General features: G+C 46.5%; 1 protein-coding gene across 4 annotated transcripts in view; it reads right to left on the bottom strand.

The window, feature by feature from the left end:
* The window catches only part of braf (B-Raf proto-oncogene, serine/threonine kinase), a 202,240-nt gene that overhangs the window by 112,288 nt on the left and 74,342 nt on the right, over positions 1-15,610 (bottom strand). For all 4 annotated transcript variants that reach the window (XM_072484234.1, XM_072484233.1, XM_072484232.1 and 1 more), the window contains exon 5: positions 6,077-6,179. In XM_072484234.1, coding sequence (XP_072340335.1) covers positions 6,077-6,179 — 103 coding nt within the window. The remainder of the gene's footprint in view (positions 1-6,076; positions 6,180-15,610) is intronic.

Consider the following 15,610-nt stretch of genomic DNA (forward strand, 5'->3'; position numbering starts at 1 on the left):
TCCTGGCTTGTGCCTTGTAGTTGGTGGACTGGTTTTGGGAAGTTAGGAGGCGATTTACTCACCACAGCATGTGTGTGAACACAGGCTGCTGCAGTAACCACTGATTCGCCTTTGTTACCCTAGATGGCTATTCCTTGCTTGAAGTCATTTTAACCTGGCAGCAGAACACAATTTCAGATCTATATGGCTTTGCACAGTGTGGGCAAGGGTGAATTGTCTGATTTTGTTGGAATTACTCAATCTTTCTATTTTGCTTTTTGTCCTTAGTGGTTTGTATTCGTCGCTGTTCAAAGGAAACAACGCCAGTAATTGGAATCACTCCCTGGTCATTCTTTCTTGTACATTTCTGTCAGTGTGTGGTGGACATGCCACATTTCTTGAGGTTTGTCTTCAAGGAGGCCTTGAATCTAAGCCTATCTCACAGGTGGTATCCAAATTTAAATCGCAAATGCTTAAGCATATAACACATCCTCAGGGATATTGTCATGATTCACACATGCTACATGCCCACTATGTCTGAGCCGAGATGTTCCGTTCTTTAAAGTACGTCAATTGTTGGGTAAGATACCATACAAGTATAAGAGGATCCCTACAATGCAGAAGGAGGCCATTCGTCCCAGAGTCTGAACCTCCCAGTGAGTAGACCCTCCAAAAGAGTACCCCACCTAGGACCACTCCCCTGCCCTATCCCGTAACCCCACCTAACCTTCGAACACTAAGGGGCAACTTGGCATGTCCAATTCACCTAACATAGAATCAAAGACTTTACAGTGCAAGAAGGAGGCCATTCGGCCCATCGAGTCTGCAACGTCCCTTGAAAAGGGTACACTAATTAAGTCCACACCTCCACCCTCTCCCCATAACCCAACCTAACCTTTTTTTTGGACACTCAGGGCATTTAACATGGCCAATCCACCCAACCTGCACATCTTTGGACTGTGGGAGGAAACCGGAGCAACCGGAGGAAACGCATGCAGACACGGGGAGAACGTGCAGACTCCGCACAGACAGTGAACCAAGCCGGGAATCGAACCTGGGACCTTGGAGCTGTGAAGCAACTTTGCTAACCACTGTGCTACCGTGCCGCCATCATTGCACATCTTTGGACTGTGGAAGGAAACCGGAGCACCCGGAGGAAATCCACGCAGACACACGGAGAAAGTGCAAACTCCATAAAGTCACCTGAGGTTGGAATCGAACCTGGTGCTGTGTGGCAGCAGTGCTAACTACTGTGCCACCTTTTCTCCTTAGCCAAATATTACTGCTGAGCCAATGGAACAGACATTGGAGCAGGTAACCAAATGTCTAGTCAAAGAGGTAGCTTTTAAAAGAGCATCTAAAATAGGAGAGGAAGGCAGAGAGATTTCCGGAGGGAAATTCTAGAACTTATACCCCAGCAGCTGAAGATACAGCCACCAACCAACATTAAAATCGGCGATCAATAAGAGGCCAAATTTAGAGGAATGCAGAGTTCTCAGAGGATTGTAGGGCTGCAGGTGGTTAGGGAGACAGGAAGATCAAGGCACTGGAGGTATTTGAAGCCAAGGTGAGAATTTTAATTTGGAAGCATTTTGGGGACCAGGAGCCAATATTGGTCAGGATTGATGGTTTGCTTCCTCCCAAAATTGAGCTGTGTCTACATTTCAGCTGTAGTGTACCACTTGAGGGTGGTGGGAGGGGTTACGATTGAGACCAGTGACAGCAATCAAATGAAACTGCAGTAAATGCCCAAAAGTAACACTTCTATTCCAGAAAGCCAGAAATTATAGGCCAGTTAGTCTGACATCTGTTATTGGGAAAATGCTGGAATCCATTATTAAGAAAGTATTTGCAGGACATTTAGAAAATCACAATGCAATCAAATAGAGTCAACATAGCTTAATGAAAGGGAAAACTGTGCTTGACAAATTTATTAGAGATCTTTGAAGATATAACAACTAGGGTAAATAAAGGGGAACCATTAGATATAGTGTATTTGGATTTCCAAAAGGCATTCGATAAGGACAAGGTTGCTCACAGGAATGTAATGAGACAAATATTGATGCTGAGCCAAAGGAGTAGTAGGCATTGGAGCAGGTGACCAGTCAAAGAGGTAGGTTTTTAAAAAGCATCTCAATGAGAAGAGGCAGGTAGACATGCAGCGAGGTTTAGGAAGGGAAATTCCAGAACTTATACTCCGGCAGCTGAAGGTACAGGGATTACTACGTAAGATAAGAGCTCATGGTGTTGGGAGCGATTTCTTAGAATGGATAGAAGATTAGCCAACCCACACATGAAACAGCGTCAAGATAAATGATTCATTTTCAGGCTGGCAATCTGTAACTAGTGGAGTTCTGCAGGAATCAGAACTATTTACTCAACTATTTACTGTCAGAAATAAAAACAGAAAACGTTGGAAAAACATTTGTGGAGTTAATGTTTCGTGTGTGTATGACTCTTCTTTAGAACTTTTATTGACAAACTGTCTTGGACGAAGAGACTGAGTGTATCGTGTATCAAGTTTACTGATGATGCAAAGGTAGGTAGAAATCAAGTCGAGAGAGAGTCCGCAAAGGGACACAGATAGGTTAAGTGAATGGGTGCAAATTTAACAAATGGAGTATATGAAATAAAATGAAAATCGCTTATTGTCACAAGTGGCTTCAAATGAAGTTACTGTGAAAAGCCCCTAGTCACTACATTCTGGCGCCTGTTCGGGGAGGCTGGTATGGGAATTGAACCCGCGCTGGACTTGTTCTGCTTCACAAGTCAGCAGTTTAGAGTGAAACCATTTTTGGGGGCGGGGAAGCATAGAAAAACAGATTATTTAAATAGAGAGAGATTGTAGAACTCTTTGCTGCAGAGGGATCTGGGTGTTCTTTGAAATGAACCAAAAAAACATGTAGGTACAGCAAGTAATTAGGAAGGTAGGTGTAACGTTAGCCTTTATTGCAACTGGGATTGAATATAAAAGGATGGAACTCTTGCTACAACTATATAGGATGTGGAGATGCCGGCGTTGGACTGGGGTGAGCACAGTACGAAGTCTTACAACACCAGGTTAAAGTCCAACAGGTTTGTTTCGATGTCACTAGCTTTCGGAGCGCTGCTCCTTCCTCAGGTGAATGAAGAGGTCTGTTCCAGAAACACATATATAGACAAATTCAAAGATGCCAAACAATGCTAGGAATGCGAGCATTAGCAGGTGATTAAATCTTTACAGATCCAGAGATGGGGTAACCCCAGGTTAAAGAGGTGTGAATTGTCTCAAGCCAGGACAGTTGGTAGGATTTCGCAGGCCAGATGGTGGGGGATGAATGTAATGTGACATGAACCGGGACCTGGGATTCATGTCATCTGGCCTGTGTACACCTATGACTGTGTGGCCAAATTCCCCTCCAACTCGATTTTCAAATTTGCTGATGACACTACTGTAGTGGGCCGGATTTCAAACAATGATGAGACAGAGTACAGGAATGAGATAGAGAATCTGGTGAACTGCTGCGACGACAATAATCTCTCCCTCAATGTCAACAAAACGAAGGAGATTGTCATCAACTTCAGGAAGCGTAGTGGAGAACATGCCCCTGTCTACATCAATGGGAACAAAGTAGAAAGGGTCGAGAGCTTCAGGTTTTTAGGTGTCCAGATCACCCCATGGTCCCCCCATGCCGACACTATAGTTAAGAAAGCCCACCAACGACTCTACTTTCTCAAAAGACTAAGGAAATTTGGCATGTCACCTACGACTCTCACCAACTTCTACAGATGCACCCTAGAAAGCATTCTTTCTGGTTGTATCACACCTTGGTATGGATCCTGTTCTGCCCAAGACCCAGGAAATTACAAAAGGTCATGAATGTAACCCAATCCATGACGCAAACCAGCCTCCCATCCATCAACTGTCTACAATTCCCGCTGCCTCGGAAAGGCAGTCAGCATAATTAAGGACCCCACACACCCCGGACATACTCTCTTCCACCTTCTTCAGTCAGGAAAAAGATATCAAAGTTTGAGGTCACGTACCAACCGACTCAAGATTCGCTTCTTCCCTACTGCTGTCAGACTTTTGGAATGGACCTACCTCGTATTAAGTTGATCTTTTCTCCACACCTTGCTATAACTGTAACATTATATTCTGCAGTCCCTCCTTCCTTCCCTATGTACGGTATGCATTGTTTGTACAGCATGCAAGAAACTACTAATACATGTGATAATAATAAATCAAATCAAATCAAAAAAATCAAAAAAGATTGTCGGGTTGCTGGAGTGAGTGGAGGGCCGGAGGCCTAGTACTTTGCCCAGATGTTTGCGAGGTTTATATGGATGATGAACGATGTCCCCTTCAGAGCTGGATAGGGCCCACCGAACACTCCGGTTGAGGCTACAGGCGGATGAGCCCTCAATGGGCGGTGATAGTGTGTCTCCACATTACTGGACAAAGATTCCCCACGGTAGGCTACTGCAGAAAATACAGAGGCATGGGTTTCAGGGTGATTTAGCAGTTTGGATCAGAAATTGGCTAGCTGGAAGAAGACAAAGGGTGGTGGTTGATGGGAAATGTTCAGACTGGAGTCCAGTTACTAGTGGTGTACCACAAGGATCTGTTTTGGGGCCACTGCTGTTTGTCATTTTTATAAATGACCGGGAGGAGGGCGTAGAAGGATGGGTGAGTAAATTTGCAGATGACACTAAAGTCGGTGGAGTTGTGGACAGTGCGGAAGGATGTTACAAGTTACAGAGGGACATAGATAAGCTGCAGAGCTGGGCTGAGAGGTGGCAAATGGAGTTTAATGCAGAAAAGTGTGAGGTGATTCATTTTGGAAGGAATAACAGGAAGACAGAGTACTGGGCTAATGGTAAGATTCTTGGTAGTGTGGATGAGCAGAGAGATCTCGGTGTCCATGTACATAGATCCCTGAAAGTTGCCACCCAGGTTGAGAGAGTTGTTAAGAAGGCGTACGGTGTGTTAGCTTTTATTGGTAAAGGGATTGAGTTTCGGAGCCATGAGGTCATGTTGCAGCTGTACAAAACTCTGGTGCGGCCGCATTTGGAGTATTGCGTGCAATTCTGGTCGCCGCATTATAGGAAGGATGTGGAAGCATTGGAAAGGGTGCAGAGGAGATTTACCAGAATGTTGCCTGGTATGGAGGGAAGATCTTATGAGGGAAGGTTGAGGGACTTGAGGCTGTTTTCGTTAGAGAGAAGAAGGTTAAGAGGTGACTTAGTTGAGGCATACAAGATGATCAGAGGATTAGATAGGGTGGACAGTGAGAGCCTTTTTCCTCGGATGGTGATGTCTAGCATGAGGGGACATAGCTTTAAATTGAGGGGAGATAGATATAGGACAGATGCCAGAGGTAGGTTCTTTACTCAGAGAGTAGTAAGGGCGTGGAATGCCCTGCTTGCAACAGTAGTGGACTCACCAATACTAAGGGCATTCAAATGGTCATTGGATAGACATATGGACGATAAGGGACTAGTGTAGATGGGCTTTAGAGTGGTTTCACAGGTCGGCGCAACATTGAGGGCTGAAGGGCCTGTACTGCGCTGTAATGTTCTATGTTCTAAAGGTCCTGAAATGGGCCAAAGAAAACTGGATCGAGGTGGGAACGTATCAGGACATCGGGGCAGAGCTTGCAAGGAGGCGTGAGACTTTAATAAGGTGAAGTTAGCATTGTACAAGAGCGGAGTACGTTTATACCTGACGAGGTTGAGAGTCACGCACCACTCAAAGACACTTTTTCGAGACGGCGGAAGCTTTCGACAAAGAACAAGGACCTGGTCTGAATCGAGTGGGTTTAAATTGGACTTTAATGGGTGTTGATGCAACAGGACTTTTTGGGTTCTGATAATATTTTTGTATATCGATTTGGTTAACTGGGTTTATTGTTCTGTATTGGAGTGTGTATGTTGATGGGTAAACCAAAGAAGTTGGGGGTAATGATTAAGGCAGTAATGTGGATAATATATGATCCAAGAATTTAAGGGCCGAAGTGGTGCTTTTGTAGGCGGCCTACCTACGGGTGAGGGATCAGACTGAGCTTTGAAAGGGCTGGGTGAGCCAGGTTAGCTGGCAATGCTGTCAAATACTCACAAAGTTGTGCGTGGTTAGTGGAACATGTTCCAGCACCTCCACCTGCAGCTCTTCGCCCGTTAACCAAGACATGTCCGTGTCCCAGCCAATGGGCTTCTTCTCCCTGAAAGAATACAAAACTCAGTTGGTGCCGATCGAAACTGAATCGGAGGAAGTCAAGAGTGGAACCAAAATCAACATGCAACCAGACCCGGACTGGACAAAACCACACTCTCTCCTTAAAGCAAGCGGGCTGTAGGGAAAAGCAGGCTGCAATTTGCTTACTGTAATTTGTCAGACTTAATGGTCCAGACAAACATTTCAATCCCAATACGCTTCACTCTAAACCCACACTAAAATGGGGCTGGTCAAAGAAGAAGAAAAAAAATCAATGGGCCATAAGTAATAGGTCACAGCTCCGGGATTATGCCTGGTGTAGAAGCAGAAGAGCACACACAGTTTTCATTCCGTCTTGCTTTGCATCCAACATTCACATCAAAGGTCAGTGCAGCCTGTGCCATTGGTGTGAGAATAGGTACACACTGCAGAATCAACACCAGGAATTGGTCAGCTTTTATGAGACATAAGGGGCAAAATTCTCCCGAAACGGCACGATGTCCGCTGACTGGCGCCCAAAACGGCGCCAATCAGACGGGCATCGCGCCGCCCCAAAGGTGCGGAATGCTCCGCATCTTTGGGGGCCGAGCCCCAACATTGAGGGGCTAGGCCGACGCCGGAGGAATTTCCGCCCCGCCAGCTGGCGGAAACGGCCTTTGTTGCCCCGCCAGTTGGCGCGGAAATGACATCTCGGGGCGGCGCATGCGCGGGAGCGTCAGCGGCCGCTGAGAGTTTCCCACGCATGCGCAGTGGAGGGAGTCTCTTCCGCCTCCGCCATGGCGGAGACCGTGGCGGAGGCGGAAGGGAAAGAGTGCCCCCACGGCACAGGCCCGCCCGCGGTGGGCCCCGATCGCGGGCCAGGCCACCGTGGGGGCACCCCCCCGGGGCCAGATTGCCCCGCGCCCCCCACAGGACCCCGGAGCCCGCCCACACCGCCTTGTCCCGCCGTTCAAAAGGTGGCTTAATCCACGCCGGCGGGACAGGCAATTTATCGGCGGGACTTCGGCCCATCCGGTCCGGAGAATCGAGCGGGGGGGCCCGCCAACCGGCGCGGCCCGATTCCCGCCCCCGCCGAATATCCGGTGCCAGAGACTTCAGCAACCGGCAGGGGCGGGATTCACGGCAGCCCCCGGCGATTCTCCAACCCGGCGGGGGGTCGGAGAATGACGCCCAAGATCACTCAGTTTTACTACTTTGTAAATCAATCACATGGAGCATACTATACCACAGACACTTACAATTTATAACTAAATTCTGAAATTTGATAGACTGGCAAGACTCACCAAATGGATCTGAAATTAGATATAATTAGGGTAAGGGCAGCATTCCCTAATTATGCTCACATAATTAGTGGCACAGTGGGTTAGCCCTGCTGCCTCATGGCGCCGAGGACCCGGGTTCAATCCTGGCCCCGGGTCACTGTCCGTGTGGAGTTTGCACATTCTCAACGTGTCTGCATGGATTTCACCCCCACAACCCTAAAGGTTTGTGGGGTAGGTGAATTGGCCATGCTAAATTGCCCCTTAATTGGAAAAAAAAGAATTGGGTACCCTAAATCTATTTATTTTTAAAGATATATTTAGGGGGGGAAAAAACACAAGCTTCTTTTTTACTCGTTTTAGTGCAAAGTTCAACAAGCCAACCCATCCCTGTTAATACCAGCCCTGATCACAGGGAGATTAATGTGTCGCCATCTTGTAATGGCCATACTTGATTTCTCGGGAAGGAGCCCAAAATGACTGATGTGCCAACTGAGGTGTCCCTATGCTCATCGCTTATTAGAAGATCAAATGGACCAACACATTACTCACATCAGTGACTTCCTTGGCAAGCAAGTGCAGCCTGGGAACGGGGAGATGGGATACCAAAGCGCAATTCAATTAGCTGTTGAATTTGACAATCCCCCTAATATCCCCTTCAATTTGTCCTGCTTCATGACAGTAATTAACTACCTGAATTCATGTTGATGACATTACTCGCTGTGCAAAGCCTCCGAGTGGGAACCCCACCCAGGTCAACTCTCCCAAAAGATAACTCACTGCTGCTACAAAGTGACAGAAACATTCTCCCCTTGCATTGATTCAGGGGTCTTTCTGCTTTGACAACTCCTTACATTTTTACAACACCCTCAATAGTGAAAAACATCCCATAGCACTAATAACTCATGTAGCGACTTTAGCGGAATAAAATGTCAAAAGACACTTCACAAGGGCAGCACAGTGGGTTAGCCCTGCTGCCTCACTGCGCCGAGGTCCCAGGTTCGATCCCAGCTCTGGGTCACTGTCCGTGTGGAGTTTACGCATTCTCCCCGTGTGTGCGTGGGTTTTGCCTCCACAACCCAAAAGATGTGCAGGCTAGGTGGATTGGCCACACTAAATTGTCCGTTAATTGGAAAAAATTAATTGGGTACTCTAAATTTTTTTTAAAAGGAACTTCACAAGGACATTATAAAACAAATGGTGACCAAGCTACATAAAGATGCATTATGGCAGATGACCAAAAGCTTGCTCAGGCTTTAAGGAATGTCTTAAAGGAGAAGAAGAAGGTGTAGAGACAGATAGGTGTCGACAGGCAATTCCAGACATCGGGCCCAGACCACGGAAAGCACAGCTATCAATAGTTGAGCAATTGTGATTGGGAATGCACAAGAGGGTTGTAGGTGGGAGGCGTTTAGAGGTAGGGATGAATGAGGCATTGAAAGATTTGAAAACAAGAATGAGAATTTTAAAATGCGGATATTGCTGACCATGTGCCAGTGAAGGTCACTGAGTACAGCGATGCTAGTTGGATGGAATCTGATGCAGGTGAAGCCACTTTTGTATGAACAGCAAAGATTTGGATGATGTCAGGTTTACAGAGGGTAGCATGTGAGAGACCAGCCAACACATTGGAATAGTCAAGTCTTGAGGTAGCAATGCATGAATGAGGGTTTCAGAAGCAGATGAGCGGAGAATGGTGAAATCGGGTGATGTTAGAGGTGGAGGGAGGCGGTCGTAGAGATGATACAAAATGTGGTTAGTCTAGATTCTTCTGTCAGATGTGGTTAATGAGCTACCTAGATGGACTTGTAAAGTTCTGCTAACATAGCCTGAAATTGAATCTGAAATCTGGTCTACATACCGACAGTGCAATGATGGGTGTATTTACACTCACTCAGAGCCCTTCAGTAAGGGTTCTTCCTTGCATTGGTTCCACATCATCTACCATACTCCTTGTCTGCCCGATTCTTATACCTTGGCTGGCTCGGTCAGTTGTAGTACGACCAAATTATTCTTGGTGATATACATTGAGATATCACATCCCGAAGATATTCTCTGCCACCCTCGGTGCTTCCTCCAGCTAGTGTGCAATATTGAAAAGTATCAAGTTGGCGGCATGGTAGCACAGTGGTTAGCATGGTGCTTCACAGCATCAGGGCCCCAGGTTTGATTCTCGGCTTGGGTCACTCTCTGTGCAGTATCTGCACGTTTTCCTCGTATCTGCGGGAGTTTCGTCCGGGTGCTCCAGTTTCCTCCCAGAAGTCCTGAAAGATGGGCTTGTTAGGTGAATTGGACATTCTAAATTCTCCCTCAGTGTACCCAAACTGGTGCAGGAGTGTGGTGACGAGGGGCTTTTCACAGTAACTTCATTGCAGTGTTAATGTAAGCCTACTTGTGACAATAAAGATTATTAAGTCATTAGTTAATGGGGCGAGGGGTATAGTTGGTATCAGGATATTTCCTAACCTTGATGTATCCAAAATCATGAGGCTTCAGTTTTGAGCACTCCCAGGACCATTCCCACCCAATTGTACGTGATAACTGGTTACTGTGGGTCAGCAATTGTTTCTTTTGGGTTTTATGAAGTTGTGAAATGACTATTGGATGACGGTTACTTTGAAGTGTGTATTGAATGAACATTGCCTCTCTCTCTCACGATTTTCATTGGTTTTCTCTACTCCTGACAGCTGGTGATGATGCCATACCAGATGCTGCTACACAGCTCGACCAGGCTGGTATCAAACTGAAGAGCTTGTTAGGTAAAATACAGATGGAGGGTGAGAAGGTAAAATCAAGCACTAGTGTTTTGTGCTTAAACAAAGGAGATTACAATGGGATGAGAGAAGAACTAGCTAAGGTAGACTGGGTGCAAAGACTTTATAGTGAAACAGTTGAGGAACAGTGGAGAACCTTCCAAGTGATTTTTCACAGTGCTCAGCAAAGGTTTATACCAACAAAAAAGAAGGACGGTAAAAAGAGGGAAAATCGACCGTGGATATCTACGGAAATAAGGGAGAGTATCAAATTGAAGGAAAAAACATACAAAGTAGCAAAGATCAGTGGGAGACTAGAGGACTGGGAAATCTTTAGGGAACAACAGAAAGCTACTAAAAAAGCTATAAAGAAGAGTAAGATAGATTATGAGAGTAAACTTGCTCAGAATATAAAAACAGATAGTAAAAGTTTCTACAAATACATAAAACAAAAAAGAGTGACTAAGGTAAATATTGGTCCTTTAGAGGATGAGAAGGGAGATTTAATAATGGGAGATGAGGAAATGGCTGAGGAACTGAACAGGTTTTTCGGGTCGGTCTTCACAGTGGAAGACACAAATAACATGCCAATGACTGATGGAAATGAGGCTATGACAGGTGAGGACCTTGAGAGGATTGTTATCACCAAGGAGGTAGTGATGGGCAAGCTAATGGGGCTAAAGGTAGACAAGTCTCCTGGACCTGATGGAATGCATCCCAGAGTGCTAAAAGAGATGGCTAGGGAAATTGCAAATGCAATAGTGATAATTTACCAAAATTCACTTGACTCTGGGGTGGTCCCGGCGGATTGGAAATTAGCAAACGTGACACCACTGTTTAAAAAAGGAGGTAGGCAGAAAGCGGATAATTATAGGCCAGTGAGCTTAACTTCGGTAGTAGGGAAGATGCTGGAATCTATCATCAAGGAAGAAATAGCGAGGCATCTGGATGGAAATTGTCCCATTGGGCAGACGCAGCATGGGTTCATAAAGGGCAGGTCGTGCCTAACTAATTTAGTGGAATTTTTTGAGGACATTAACAGTGCGGTAGATAACGGGGAGCCAATGGATGTGGTATATCTGGATTTCCAGAAAGCCTCTGACAAGGTGCCACACAAAAGGTTGTTGCATAAGATAAAGATGCATGGCATTAAGGGGAAAGTAGTAGCATGGATAGAGGATTGGTTAATTAATAGAAAGCAAAGAGTGGGGATTAATGGGTGTTTCTCTGGTTGGCAATCAGTAGCTAGTGGTGTCCCTCAGGGATCAGTGTTGGGCCCAGAATTGTTCACAATTTACACAGATGATTTGGAGTTGGGGACCAAGGGCAATGTGTCCAAGTTTGCAGGCGACACTAAGATAAGTGGTAAAGCAAAAAGTGCAGAGGATACTGGAAGTCTGCAGAGGGATTTGGATAGGCTAAGTGAATGGGCTAGGATCTGGCAGATGGAATACAATGTTGACAAATGTGAGGTTATCCATTTTGGTAGGAATAACAGCAAAAGGGATTATTATTTAAATGATAAAATATTAAAACATGCTGCTGTGCAGAGAGACCTGGGTGTGCTAGTGCATGAGTTGCAAAAAGTTGGTTTACAGGTGCAACAGGTGATTAAGAAGGCAAATGGAATTGTGTCCTTCATTGCTAGAGGGATGGAGTTTAAGACTAGGGCGGTTCTGCTGCAATTGTATAAGGTGTTAGTGAGGCCACACCTGGAGTATTGTGTTCAGTTTTGGTCTCCTTACTTGAGAAAGGACGTACTGGCACTGGAGGGTGTGCAGAGGAGATTCACTAGGTTAATCCCAGAGCTGAAGGGGTTGGATTACGAGGAGAGGTTGAGTAGACTGGGACTGTACTCGTTGGAACTTAGAAGGATGAGGGGGGATCTTATAGAAACATATAAGATTATGAAGGGAATAGATAGGATAGATGCGGGCAGGTTGTCTCCACTGACGGGTGAAAGCAGAACTAGGGGGCATAGCCTCAAAATAAGGGGAAGTAGATTTAGGACTGAGTTTAGGAGGAACATCTTCACCCAAAGGGTTGTGAATCTATGGAATTCCTTGCCCAGTGAAGCAGTAGAGGCTCCTTCATTAAATGTTTTTAAGATAAAGATAGATAGTTTTTTGAAGAATAAAAGGATTACCGGTTATGGTGTTCGGGCCGGAACGTGGAGCTGAGTCCACAAAAGATCAGCCATGATCTCATTGAATGGTGGAGCAGGCTCGAGGGGCCAGATGGCCTACTCCTGCTCCTAGTTCTTATGTTCTTATGAAGGGGCAACTGTTGGTGATTGACGAGGCGCACACAACCTGATCGATACCGGCGCTGGCATTCTCAGCTACAAGGTGACAGGATCACAGGTGGGGCCTGCCACCGTGAAACTAGGGTTGCTGTCATTTAGAATCCCATTTGCCCTCAAAAAGCTGGTGGTGAGCTGCCTTCTTGAACAACTACAGATGTAGGTACGTGCTGTGCTGTTAGGGAGGGAGTTGCAGGATTTTCACCCAGCGACAGTGAAGGAATGGCGATAAAGCTGCAAGTCAGGATTGGCGTGTGGCTTGGAGAGTGGTGGCATTCCCACACACATCCTGCCTATGTCCTTCTATGTGGTAGAGGTCACAGGTTTGGGAGGTGTTGTTGAAAAACCTTGGTGAGTTGCTGCAGGGCATCTTGCAGACGGTACACACGCTGCTATTGTGTGCTGGCAGTGGAAGAGGTGGATGTTTAACATGGTGGTTGGGGTGTCAATCAAGGAGGTTGTTTTGACCTGCTTGGGGGTGACCTTCTTGAATGCTGTTGGAGCTGCCCTCATTGAGACAAATGGACAGCATTCCATCATATTTCTGACTTGTGCCTTGTAGATGGCTTTGGGAAGTCGGGAGGCGAGTTGCTCATCTAGAATTTCCACCCCTGATATTCAAGCTCTCTGAATTCCCAACCTCATCTTGTGACCACATCGTTTAAATGTCTGGTCCAGTTCAGTTTCTGATCAATGATAATCCCAAGGTGTTGGTAGTGGGGGATTCAGCAATCGTAATGACATTTAATGTCAAAAGAGGGTTAGATTTGTCTTTTGTTGGAGATGGTCATTGCCTGGCACTTGTTATCATAGAATTTACAGTGCAGAAGGAGGCCATTCGGCCCCTCGAGTCTGCACCGGCTCTTGGAAAGAGCACCCTACCCAAGGTCAACACGTCCACCCTATCCCCATAACCCAGTAACCCCACCCAACACGAAGGGCAATTTTGGACACTAAGGGCAATTTATCATGGCCAATCCACCTAACCTGCACATCTTTGGACTGTGGGAGGAAACTGGAGCACCCGGAGGAAACCCACGAACACACGGGGAGGATGTGCAGACTCCGCACAGACAGTGACCCAAGCCGGAATCAAACCTGGGACCCTGGAGCTGTGAAGCAATTGTGCTATCCACAATGCTGCCACTTGATATTCATCAGCCCAAGCCTGAATGTTGTACAAGTCTCGTTGCATATAGACACGGATTGCTTTAGTATCTGAGGAGTTGAAAATGGTACTGGACATTGTGCAGTCATGAGCAAACATCCCAACTTCTGACCTTATGATGGAGGGAAGGACTTGAGCAGCAGACACCTGGGGACACCACCACCTGGAGGTTCTCCTCCAGGGAACTCACCATCCTGACTTGGAAATATAACCGCCGTTCCTTCACTGTCGCTGGGTCAAAATCCTGGAACTCCCTCCCTGACACTGGTACCCACACTGTGGGTACCTATACGTCAGGAACTGCAGCGGTTCAAGACGGTTGCTCACCACCACTTTCTGAAGGGCAACTCGGGATGGGCAATAAATGCTGACTTAACTAGTAACACCCACATCCCGTAAATGTTTAAATGTCGAAGTAGCTGAAGATGATTGGGCCTTGGACATTACACTAAGGAATTCTTGCAGAAATGTCCTGGGACTGAGATAACTGACCTCCACCAACACGCCCATTTTTTAAAAAAAGGAGTCGCTTTCACCTCATCTCTGGAGTTCAGCTCTTTTGTCGATGTTTGACATGAAGCTGCAATAAGTCCAGGAACTTAGTGGTCTTGGCAGAACCCAGTGAAAGTCAGTGAGCGGGTTATTGCTGAGTAATCACCGCTTGATAGCACAGTTGATGATCCCTTCCATCCCTTAACTGATGATTGAGTTGACTGATGGTTTTGTCCTGCTTTTTGTGTACAGGACATTCCAGGGCAACTTTCCACCTTGCTGGTTAGGTGCCAGTGTTGTAGCTGTATTGCAACAGCTCGGCTAGGAGAGCGGAAAGTTCTGGAACACAAGTCTTCCATAATATTGCAGGAATGTTGCCAGGGCCCATAGCCTTTGCAATATCCAGTGCCTTCGGCTGTTTCTTGATATCACCTGGAGCGAATGGAATTGTCTGAAGACTGGCATGTGCAATGCAGATCAAATGAGGTACCTTTGGCTGAAGATGGTTGCAAATGTTTCAGCCTTGTCTTTTGGACTGATGAGCTTCCTCCATCATTGAGGGTGGGGATATTTGTGGGGCCTTCTCCTCAAGTTCGTCATTTAATTGTCCACCACCATTCACGGCATGATGTAGCGGGACTGCAGAGATTGGATCTCATCCGTTGGTTGTGGGATCTCTTAGCTCTGTCACTCACTTGTGTGTGTAATTTCACTAGGTTGACACATCATTTTTCAGTATGCCTGATGTTGCCCCTGGCATGCTCTCCTGCATTCTTCCTTGAATCAGGGTTGTCCCCCTGGCTTGGTGGTATGCTCCCTGGCTTGGTGATAATGGTAGAGTAGGGGATATGCCAGTCCGTGGGGTTACAGATTGTGGTTGAGGACAATTCTGCTACTGCTAATGGCCCTTTGTGCCTCATGGATGTTTGAGCAGTTGATCTGTTCAAAATCTATGTCATTTAGCAGCGGTAGGCCACACAACATGATGGATGGTACTCTCAATGTGAAGGCGGGACTTTGTCACCACAAGGAATGTGTGGTGGTCACTCCTACCAATACTGTCATAGACAGATGCATCTGCAACAGGTAGATTGGTGAGACAAGCTGAAGAAGTAGTTTTTTCACTCTTTGGTTCTCTCACCACCTGCTAGCAAATCCAGTCTGCAGCAATGTCCTACAGGTCCTGGACAGCTCCGTCACTCATGGTGCCACTGAGCCGCTCTAGGTGGTGCATACTGAAGTCCACCATCACAAACAGCGCTTCCTCCACGTGGTGTTTAACATTGAGCAGTACTGACTCTTCAGCTGAGGGAGGATGGTAGGTGGTAACCAGCAGGACTCTCCATGAGATCCTGAGTCAATGCTGAGGACTCCCAGGGAAACTCCTTCCTGACTGTCTACCACCTATGGTGGGTCTGGTCCGACTATGGGACAGGACATACATAGGGGTGGTGGTGGAGGTGT

The sequence above is a fragment of the Scyliorhinus torazame genome, chromosome 19 (assembly GCF_047496885.1).
Source record: "Scyliorhinus torazame isolate Kashiwa2021f chromosome 19, sScyTor2.1, whole genome shotgun sequence".
Taxonomy (NCBI): domain Eukaryota; kingdom Metazoa; phylum Chordata; class Chondrichthyes; order Carcharhiniformes; family Scyliorhinidae; genus Scyliorhinus; species Scyliorhinus torazame.